Source organism: Crocodylus porosus, unplaced genomic scaffold (assembly GCF_001723895.1).
Source record: "Crocodylus porosus isolate Cpor-Errol unplaced genomic scaffold, CroPor_comp1, whole genome shotgun sequence".
NCBI lineage: Eukaryota > Metazoa > Chordata > Crocodylia > Crocodylidae > Crocodylus > Crocodylus porosus.
Window position 1 is genome coordinate 98,665,981 of NW_017728947.1, and position 11,776 is coordinate 98,677,756.

General features: G+C 43.7%; 1 protein-coding gene across 1 annotated transcript in view; it reads left to right on the forward strand.

The window, feature by feature from the left end:
• Positions 1-11,776, forward strand: part of TECPR2 (tectonin beta-propeller repeat containing 2) — a 54,321-nt gene that overhangs the window by 32,259 nt on the left and 10,286 nt on the right. The window contains exon 16 of the mRNA XM_019552540.1: positions 844-992. Coding sequence (XP_019408085.1) covers positions 844-992 — 149 coding nt within the window. The remainder of the gene's footprint in view (positions 1-843; positions 993-11,776) is intronic.

The following is an 11,776-nucleotide window of genomic DNA, read 5'->3' on the forward strand; positions in this document are numbered from 1 at the left end:
ATGAGATGCTTTAATTTGGCATCTGACCAGAACATTCAGTCTGCTGCCTAATTGCATTGTTAGTTTGCTGTTTCTGTCTACTAAGCCTTTCACAACATAATACTGCCTTTTTTTCTAACCATAGCAAAATATCAAAATATAACAAAATAGCCAAAATATTATTTTTGAGTGAATATGAAGGAGCATGAGTTGAAGTTAGCAGTTAGCTCATTTCAGTCTGCAATACTGTATCTGCTTCTCCCCACCCCCCATTTTTGTGTCATGCCTAGATAATGACAGCATGTTAACCTTGAAATGTTAATCCATATGCGTTCTTACAGACGCTTTACATTTGCTGTTAGCATTTGGCATGTTCATTGCCGACATGTATTTTTAGACCTAGATCATTAAAATTCTGTAAGTGTGACCAACAACAGAAAAGTTCACTTTAGGTTATGTGGAAGTTTGGCTCTCTAGGCACTAATGATATGCATTTCATATGGTTTCTTCCTCCACACTAAAGACAATCATTTTTAGTAGTAGTGTTCTCTAATATTTCTGCTAAAACATCAATGCTTTATTAAAGTACTAATACTATCGGATGCTACAATTAAATGAGCTGTTTTAAATGGGGAGGAGATAATGCAAATGCTACAAACAGATTTTTAATTTGTCCCTCAATTTGCTTTATGGTTAGAGAAGAGAAAAACATTTGCATGTCAAAATTTATAAACTCTACCGATTACTTTCCATATGTTGGTTTATTAGAACTACTTCCTTAAAAGTAAGCTTCAGATTCTAATATGAAAATTATTTACATGGATAACGAGGACAATACCAAGTTATTAAGTCTCTCTTTATTAGGTGCTGTAAAATTGACCAGCTTGGCCTGTGGAAATCAGCATGTCTGGGCCTGTGATACCAGTGGTGGTGTTTACTTTCGTGTAGGAACTCAACCTCTCAACCCGAGTTTGATGCTTCCTGCATGGATAATGATTGAACCACCTATACAGGTAAACAATCTACTGCTGCTTCTTTTAACAGAGTGTTTAACTGTTTGGCTTGGAAATGGAAGCATTTCTACACTTTATTCTGAGAAGGCGGCAGTTGAGGACCTAAAAATTTATAGATTTAAACTTTGTAAGTTGTAGGTTAAAGAATTCTATAGGAAGACCTAGAGTTTGTTAAAGATAGGCAGAAGTAGCCATAAGTAGCCCTGTTCCCTTCCCATTTTAACTCTTTTAAAAATAGTTAATTGTTACAAAACTCATACTGTATTTACTCAAATATAAGACAAGGTTTCCTCCTCCCTTCCCACCCCCATCAACATGGTGAGGGGAAGCCCCTCATCTTACATTTGCGTACAAGGAAACCACATTAAATACATTGCCTATCTGCTGCTAATAGTAACGTGTGCATAGTAATGGAAACCAACTATGAAGTTGATTTAAATGCAGCCGACACTGATGACTGTAAAGTACATGAGCCACGTGGGGCAAACATGCTGATAGGAATCTTTTTTTGGCCCTTAAAAAAAAAAATGGGCAGGTGTTCTCTCCATAGTGAACTGGCACAAGACCTGGACATACTGCAATACCAGGCTGGCACCAGGAAGGCAAGAGCTAGCCCTGATATCTTTCCTGTGGTGCCAAAAATACTATGTTCAATCTTGGTCAAAAGGCAGAGATGCTGATGGAAACCTACCACAGGGATAGGTTAGTGCGCCCCATCTGAAGAAGACATATGGTAGAGCCCATTGAGCGTAGTCCCCCTCAGTGCCAACTTTTTTAAGTCTTAGTGAGCCACATTTTTACTTCCTCTTCACTCCCACATCTGAGCTGTGCCTTTCTTTCTCATTTCCACTGAGTCCTGTTTCCTTACCAGTCTTAAATATCTGGCAGACATCACCAAATGGGGACCCAAACAGCTTACCCAGACTTCTTCGGTCAGCCCATCTCATAGCCTGTTGCATATGATTAGTGTGGCCTCATCTGCATATGAATGTTTGGAGGATCCCAGGACTCATGCCAAGAACACCCAGGTCCAGTCATGAGCCTTTTGGCTTTGGATTAATATGTTCATGGGTGCTTGATATGGTCATTGTAATGGGAATGAGGATGGTGCAACTCTAAAGGGGTGTTTTGGACTGTCCATAGCAGTGAGCTATAGCGGTCATGAGACAGGTTTATAGAGGTATGGGTGTGTGTTTATGTATATATGTGTGTGTGTGTGTGTGTGTATGCACACACACATTTTGCAAAAAAGGTTTGTACTCTCTAACTAGGTGCTAATGTGCTGTTTAAAGTGTCTTTATGGAGCACCTGTGCTAAAACTTGCAGCAGTTTCAAAAAGGTAAAATGTATCGATTAGGGATGAACTAAGTGTATAGATACTGTATGTAAATTGCTACAACTATATTTATTTCAAGATCTTTTTTAAAAATTCATTCCTCACTTCCATATGCTCACGGAGAGCAGGTCTGACAGTAAGGAAGGGGGAAGGGGCTGGAGGAGGAAGAAGTTGGGGGAGGGGGTCAGAGGGCAAAGGGGCTTCTTGACTGCCCAAATTTATTTTCCCTGCTATAGCAATGGGAGGCTGTCAATTCAAGGCAAACCTTCAATAATTAGATTCTATACCTGGCAAATTATAGCTGATGTACAAAATTTCCATATATGGAGTCTAATTATTGGAGGTTTGTAATATTATCAGGGTTGTCTTATATTTGAGTAAATATGGTAAATTGTGCGTTCCCATCCTTCAGACAATATTTTATTCTTATTTTAGTAACACAACTGCTCATAAGTATGTAATAGAATCTGGGCTTGAGATCTTTACCATGTCTCCAGACAAAGAACTAAAACTGCTAGCCAGATGTAAAGATGATAGCATGGAAACCCACGGCTACTTGCCAAGGCAACACTGTGAGAAGTCCATCTCCCCTCCCAGGTGCTAGTCATATGCTAGTATTTCTACCAGACGGCTGTTCCTGGTTTCTGCAGACTTCATTGTTTGTATTGCTAAATGGCTAGTAAGCATGTGATATATTTGGAGCAGCATTGCTGCAAGGGAGGAGTGTTCTCCCTTTCTTCCTTTTCTCGATGATTGTGAGGTTGGGGTGCTGTCACTTTTACTTTGCACCTGCCTAGAGTCCTTCTGGGCTCAGGGAAAAGGTAAAGTCTCTTCTCTACTCTTAAGTCTTTAGTTTTCTTGGGTCTTCTTTTCCATGACTAATTCCAGTGCTTGTTTCTACTGCTGCTCACAGGTTTCATTAGTGGGACTGCGCAGTAGGCACTATTCCTGACAGTATCACAGTTCTCATTAACAGTCTTTAAAACAGGGAGTGATTAATTTTATTCTGTTGCTCTTTGTTAGTAGAGCTGGCTGGCTGCAGACCCAGGAAGACAACACCAGATAACTTTTTAAAATGTAAACCAAGTATAAGTTTATCTTTGTAACCATGAAAGAGGATATATTTCCCTGAAAGTCAAGTCCTAATTTTTCAGAGGCAAGGAATGTCTATAACTTTGACTTATAGGCATCCCAGAGCTACTCAAAATGGGGCTTTTCATTTTTCCTAGAAGGGGTTACTTAGGTCTGCCTTCTGCTTGACCATTGACTAACATGGCTAGCTACCTCTCTCTACGCTTGCTGTGTGTGAGTGTTGTTTTGAATCTTGTAGTAAGTTTTTTTTATTACTATAAATATGTTCCAAAATAGCAACTTACTATATGTGATTGGCAATTTGCATTGCACACAATGTAGTGTTCGTCACTTTTAGAGATATCAAAAATTTGCTGCTGTATAATTCTAGTTTTAAATGATGTTGACCAAAATGACAAAAATATGACTGATATATTTGTGTGGGTTTTTAAATTATTTTATTTTTAATTTACTGAGGGAAGCCAAATGTGGTTTGTGATCACAGCCAGACTTCCATATTCTTCCAGTCACAATAACAGCATTACAAACTTTTGACTATTTTGAAATGCGTGACAATTTTGTAAGTTCCCATTCTAGAATAAATGTAAATTCCAGGCAGGAGAGTTGGAAAAGGGGGTGTGTGTGTTTTATAGCCAGCTCCCTTTCCTACAAGGGACTGATGATGGTGACAGAAGCCGGGGAAGGAAGGGCAATAAAGAAAGAAACCACAGGTTGGTTGCAACCAATAACACGGCAGTTATTCATCCCCTGAGTGATGTATTAGAGCCTGATGGGTGGCTTCTTGTAGAAAGGGGTGGCTTTTTCAGCTGGAAGGGACAGATTAAATAGCTAACAGTGTCCTTTCAGCAGCAGTGGGAGGCAGCTTGTGCTGCCCACTGTTCTCTACCTGTGTACAGATGGTTCCTCTGAGGCAGGGTTGTCAACCCTGGGAGTATGGGTACTCCCAGGGGTACTTAAGAAGGCCTTAGGGGGTACACACGGACAAGTGGGACTGGATTGCTGCCATGTACCATGCCATGCAGGCGCCACCTTCCTGGACAGACACTTGGATCGAGGGAAGGTCTCATGCGGTGGCTGCTGCCACTCTGCATTCAGCTGCGCCACCCCCTCCTCCCTGCCCCACTCCATGTCTGGCTGCTGGGGGTACTTTGATCCAAAAAGGTTGAAAACTCTTGCTCTGAAGTAATCAGTGATAGGCAAAGTTCCTGTTGGCCATGAGGGAAAAATTTAAAATATCCATTGAGGGGTTTTTGTTATGGATAAATAAATAAACCAGAAGGGGGAAGAGGGAATTGCCAAATATCTAGGTTTATCTGATTCATAGATTGTAAGGCTGGAAGGGACCTCGGAAGATCATCGGGTCCAGCCTCTTGCACCAATCAGGAAAGATAACTGGGGGTCAAGTGACCCCAGCAAGGTGACTGTCTAGTCTCCTCTTGAAGATTTCCAGGGTAGGTGACCTCTGGAGGAGCTTATTCCACAGTCTGGAGACCCTGACTGTGAAGAAGTTTTTCCTAATGTGGAGCCTGAATCAATTTCCTGGAGTGGCTGTTACTCCCGATTTTCCCCTTGGGTACCCTGGTTGCTCACTGAGACCTTGATGTACTCCCCTAGCATAGTGGTAAGCTGCTACCAGGTCCCCCCTCAATGTTTTTTTCCTGAGGCTGAAGTCCCAGATCCCTCTGCCTTGTCTCGTATGGCTTGCTGTGTAAGACTGATCACATGTGTGGCTCTTCTTTGGACTCTCTCAAGCTTGTCCACGTCCTTGTTAAAGTGTGGTGCCCAGAACTGGATGCAGTACTCCAGCTGCAGTCTCACTAGTGCTGAATAGAGCGGAAGAATCACCTCCTTGGCTTTGCTGGAGATTCATCGATTGATGCACACCAGTGTATTATTTGTCATACTGGCTACATCATTACACTGCTGGCTCATGTTCATACTGTGGTCAATTATTACCCCCAGGTCCCTTTCATTTGTGGTGCTAGTCAGTTTGGTGCCACCAAGCCTGTAGGTGTGTTGGGAGTTCCTCATCCTGAGGTAGAGCACTTTATATTTCTCTACTTTGAACTTCATCAGATTCTGATCCACCCAACTTGTTAGCCTGTCTAGGTCCACCTGTATCTGTAGCCTATCTTCAAACATGGCCACACTCCCCCATAACTTGGTGTCATCTGCAAACTTAGCCAGTAAGCTCTTCACCCGCACATCCAAATCGTTAATATGGTGAAAAGTACTGGTCCGAGCACCAACCCCTGCGGGACACCGCTGCCCACTTCTCACCAAGATGACACAGAATTGTTCACTGTGACTCTCTGGGACCTACACCCAGTTTCTCACCCACCTGACTGTCTTGGGGTTAAGCCCACAGTCCTTCAATTTTCTTACGAGGACATTGTGGGATACTAGATCCAAAGGTCTTTTGGAAGTCAAGGTGTATAGCGTCAAACTGCTCTCTCATGTCCACATGGCAAGTTACCTGGTCATAGAAGGAAATGAGGTTGGTAAGGCAAGACCTGTCCACAACAAAGCCATGCTGGCTGTCATTCAGAATCTTACCTTCCACAAGCTTATCATAGATAGACTCCTTGATGAAATTTTCTAGGATTTTCCCTAGGATGGAAGTTAGGCTGATTGGCCTATAGTTACCTGGGTTCTCCCTCTTGCCCTTCTTGTGGATGGGCACAACACTGGCACTCTTCCAGTACATAGGGATTTCTCCAGAGTGCCATGAGTTGTGGAAGCATTTCGCCAGGGGTTCCTCAGTGACTTTGGCTAGCTCCTTCAGCACTCTCGAATGAAGATCATCCGGTCCTGCTGACTTGTATATGTCTAATTTTTTTTAACTGGCCATGCACCAAGTCTACAGCAATAGTAGGAAGGCAATTGTTACTACCATGCTTATCCTCTACTCTGTCTGGCATGGTTTTCCCCTTGGAATTTCTTTACTGTCCGAGCCCCCAAGGTCTGGATCAGCCTGCCATCGGAGGTGGTTCAAGCACTTACATTGAACACCTTCAAGAGCAAATTGGATGCTTATCTTGCTAGAATCCTATGACCCCAGCTGACTTCCTGCCCTTTGGGCAGGGGGATGGACCCGATGATCTTCCAAGGTCCCTTCCAGCCCTAATGTGTTTGAATCCCCGGGTGAACTCCAGATTGAGCTCCTCCCCCTGGTTTGGTGGTCTGTAGTACACACCTACAGTTAGGTCTTTCTTGCCGCGCCCCACCCACCTACCCCGTGCAACCTGACCCAGAGCATTTCAAGCTGTCCATTTTTGGAGCCGACATTGGCCTCCAAGGAGGTGTACTGCTCTTTCACGTTGAGAGCAATGCCTCCACCTTTCTTCCCCACCTGGTCCCTTCTATGCATGGTATAGCTTTCTATAGCTACACTCCAGTCGTGTGAGGAGTCCCACCAGGTCTCCATAATTCCTACTAGATCATAATGCCACTGCAAAGTAGGAGGGCTAGCTCCTCCTACTTCTTCCCCATACTCCTGGCATTAGTATATAGGCCTGAGTCCTCCTACTGAGGCCCTTGTCTTCCTGTCCTGCTGATGGAGAACTATTCCCAGGAGACAGTTATTTCGGTAAATCCAATATCTTTTATTAGATGAACTAAAATAGTTGGAAAAATTCTTCTTAGCAAGCTTTTGAGTACAAACAGCCTTTTGTACCCAGGCTGATAAAATGTCTGCAATTATTCTGAGCTCTTCTCGGAGCTTTCCTCCAAAGAAATTCCAGCTTAGTGAAGTCTTGACAGTTTGTTACTAAGGATTTGCACAGGAAAAGCTGTTTCCCCATATGAACGCTCTGACTCTGTGCAGCATGTGCTTACTTTATTCCATGCTAGATATGGGACAAGCTCCACTGCAAAATGGAATAAGAGTGTCCAGGTGAGGAGTTAGCTTATTTTCCTTCAGCTTTCCTAGAGTAGGCAGGCCCTAACTGGGTGAGACTGAAAATAGAGTTGTTTGCTCCAGCTCCTAAAGCAGTGGGTCAGTCAGCACTACCTCGTTAAGTGCTGGCTTGCTTATGCCCAGATCAGAGTAATTCTCTCTTTCACTGTCTTTTGCCAAATTCCAGCATTGCAAATATAATAAATCAGTATCAAAGGGCAAGGAAAATGAAAACCTATTAGTTGCATAAAAACCATAGTGCTACATTAAATCATGTTATTACAGGAGTACTGAAAGGCCAGTTATTCATGGGTTTGTGAAGGCTGCATGCAAAATAAGAAAATACATGAACTTTGAAATGATTTCCAAATGCTAACCTAGCACTGGGCTGGCAGATGTAACAGATCAATGACCGATTAGTGAGCCATTCATTGAACAATACTAGCCTTCTATTAGCAGCTCTTTAGCTGATATCTGTCCCTTAATTGACTTTGACAGAGACTTTTATCACTATAGCTTCATGGCAGCATAAGCATTGTCAGAAATATTTATAAACAGGTCAATCAGACTTTCTGTTCTAAAGAAAGTCAGAGGGAAATCTGCCATGGAAATCTGCCATTGAGTTACTTGTGGTTCAGAAAACTTACATTATAGAGCATGTATAGTTTTTAAACATCAGTCCTTCATGAATACAAAAATCTTATGAGATTTATATATCCCAGTCCATGAGTCTCAAGGTGCCCACGAGCAGCTACAGACTCTGCGTTAACAATGTCACTTCTTGTATAAAGAATGCCATGAAAGTATAGCTTCTGTCAGTATTTATGCAGTTTCACAAGCTGGACTCAGAGAAAATAGTCTTGCTTAGATTTTAACCAGGAAATAATCAGCTAATGTAAACTGCACACTTGCTGTTAACTCAATACTGTGCACCTTCTGTATTATTAATTTGCAGCACAAGTCATGTGTGATGGCTAGATTAAGTATTTTAAAATCTTGACCAGTTGTTTAGTGCACTTTTGGCTGCTCTGCTTTGCAGGCTCTGCACATTAAGAATTACCAAACATGTTTAAAGCTGTCAGGGAGCAGCTGTAAGGTACTGAGTAGGCTGATAAAAAATTCTTGGTGGTATGATTTGGCTAGCAAATGCAGAGAGCAAGTTGAGCTTGTATTGTTTTTGTGTAGTACAGATACTCTACACTGTATATCAGGTGTCCAGATATATGGTTCTACAAATGCTTATGAAATATAAAAAAAAAAAACATTGTTTCCAAGATTTGTGCCATAAAGCAATATTAAAGCTGTCAAAGAATTACAAAAAGAAACATTAATATGGCAAAGTTTTTTGTGGCTGATTATCTTTTTATTAGCCCAATTGCACAGTTTATGGTAGACTTAAGCTTTCAAGTGCAGTACATTCTTTTTTAGGTGTGGTAACACATACATCCTTACACTCCTTTACATCCTAGACCTTGTAGAGAGAGTAAGGTGAACTTATCTTGTTAAATCAAGGACGTAGTTTATTCAAGTCATTTGTCTTTATTATAGGAAGGGAGGTTCGGTTTAATTAAATGTTTTCTGGATGACCATTGTGTAACTACTGTTTGTTTTGTGTAACTGATCAGCAGACACATATTAAGTTGGTTTGGTGTTAAATTATTCTCTTGTAGTCCAAGCATTTCACGTTAGTGAATTCTAAAGACTATAACCCTTTCCTATAAGCAGTCTACTGCTTACAGCCGCCATGTCGTTGTCTCTGGTCTTTTAGACAACTGTTTGAACTTTAGCAGTGCTAAGACGTGTAGTCTTTTTATGCAAAGCATAGTCTTTGACCAGTTCACATCTTCACCATAGACTGGTTTGGCAGCTTGAATAACTTGGATTTAGCTTGACTAGCATGCTTGAAGCACAGTGTATCACATGGATGCAAGCAGCACACTTGATAAAGATTCCGTTGATACAGTTCAAATGGAATCTGTCTTATTGCAGTGAGTTCTATGCATAAAACAAAAACCAACCCCTCAAACTACCTTAAAAAAACAACTTAGTATTTAGTAAAGTGAATGTTCTAGTTTTTCAGAACCTTCCTGTTTCTTGCTCTCCTTTCAGCGTAGTACCTGCTTTTGTTTGAGTACTGGTTCGTGCAGTCTCTTTACATAATAAATGGAAATAAAAGCAGGTGATTGATAAATCACTAAAACAGGCATGGGCAAAATGCAGCCTGCCAGGCCATTCAATCTGGCCCACAGGGCCCCTAAAAAAATTTAGAAAATTAATATTTATCTGCCCTGGGCTGCCTGTCACGTGGCCCTTGATGGCTTGCCAAAATTCAGTAAGCGCCCCTCTGCCCAAAATAATTGCCTGCCCCTACACTAGAACTATTCCTCTAGTACAGGGGTGGGCAATTATTTGGGCCTGAGGGCCACATAGACTGTTTTTGTGAGCTGTTGCAGGCTGGGTTAACACCCCTCCGCTCCACAGCAACTCATCAAAACGCCCTATTTGGGATGTGGCCCTGGGCAAGTGGGCAGCAGTGTTCAAGATAGGAACAGGATGTGCAGGTGAGTCTGGGATCACAAAGCAGGGGTGTGGGGCAGTGACAGCATAGGTATGGGTCAGAGCCACAATCTACGTAGGTTACACAGGCAAGGGTGTGCAGGGAGTGGAGCTCAGCCCTGTCCTGCCTTGACCCTGTGCTTTCACTGCCCTGAGGTCCTGGCCCTGGCTCTGGATGCAGCTCCCCACCGACCTGTGCACCCTGCCTGTGAGGCTGCATCCAGGTCTGGGGTCAGGATCTTGGCGCAGTGGCAGCATAGGACCAGGGTAGAGCTGGAAGCCATCACTGGGCCTCGCTGGTGGGCTGCAGCACCCATAAGGGGGAGAGGAGGGCTGTAATCCCCACGGAGGAGGCTTGAGAGGAGCTTAGCCTCCCTCCCCTCTCCCTGCCCATCCTCTCAAGCAGCATTAGGTGAACAGACCGCAGGTGCGGGAGGGAAAGGGGTGGACCTAGTGGCAACTCCACACCCTGCCACTTGCAGTGGCCAGAACCAAGCTGGGGCTGAGGTAGGTAGGCAGTGTGGGGGCACCTCCATGCAGTACTAGCCCACTGCTTGCCTCAGGATGCCCGTGTGGTGGTGGTAGCCACCAGCCCTGCTGGCTTGACATGGGGCAGAGCTGTGTGGGGGCAGCAGCAGTGGCAGGAGCCCCAGTGAGGGCAGTGTATTGGGGGCTGGGGCCGAGGGCCAGTCTCCATGGAGACCAGTCCCCAGTCCTGACCCCCGATGCAGCACCCTCACCAGGGCTCCCGCTGCTTTTGCCACAGCCCCCACACCACTCTGCTTTCCACCCCTCCACCCACACCAAGCTGGCGGGGCTTGGGGCTGCCACTGCTGTGCCAGTATCCTCGGGCAAGCTGCAGGCTGGCACAGGATGAGGGTGTTGCAGCGCACCTAGTAGGGCCCAGGAAACTGCTGCAGGCTGGGCAAAATCGCTTTGTGGGCCAGATCCAGCACATGGGCTGTATTTTGCCCACCCCTGCTGTAGTACATCAATCTTTATCTAAAAGAACAAGAGGACAAAAATAAACACACCAAGACAAAAGTTTATAAATGTTTTGTGCAAACCTGAGTTTGTATCCTTTATCCTGCCATTGCTTAAGGACCAGGACCATGAGAAAGTGAGCAACTTCTCTGAAATGCTGAGTGCTGTTAGCTTCAGTGTTTTTGATAATATCCCATCTCACTGAGGCACTGAGCATTTCCCCAAGATCAGATTTTAAGTCTGCATTGTGTCTTCACGTGCACCATGAACTTTCACTGGAGTTTAGGAAGAGCTGTTTTGAAATTAACCTTTTGGTTTTTTGTCCTCTTTTGCAATTTCTCTTTTAGGGGTGATTTTGAACTTTGAGTAACTTTTTGTCTAGATTCTGAGCTAGTCTTGAAAGTATTTGTAATGGTGAACTCTGCTTTCTCTCTGTGTAACACTGATTTTGCATTTTAGGTCTAAGATGTGTTTTATTTGTAATCTGTATAGCTTGTTCTGCCTGACTGTCCTAAAGATGCTTTAGGTCTAGAGCACTGCAAAGGAGGTGATGTGCCCTAGGAATTGTTTTCTGCCTAAAAAGACCAGGCCAAAGACCCTCTGGAGGAACTTGTGCTTGTCATATTATGTGGGGCTTTCTTGAAGGGGTCTTTAAGAGCCTACCTTGGGGGTCTTTAAGAGGAGGCTTGATGCCTACCTAGCTGGGATCATTTGAGCCCAGTTTTTTCTCCTGCCCAGGCAGGGGGTCAGACTTGAAGATCTACAAGATCCCTTCCGACCTGACTTCTGTGATTCTATGAAGGTAGTAATTTCATAGATTTCAGACATCAGGGCTGGAAGGGACCTCAGGAGATCGAGTCCAGCCCCCTGCCCAAAGGGCAGGAAGTCAGCTGGGGTCATAGGATCCCAGCAAGATAA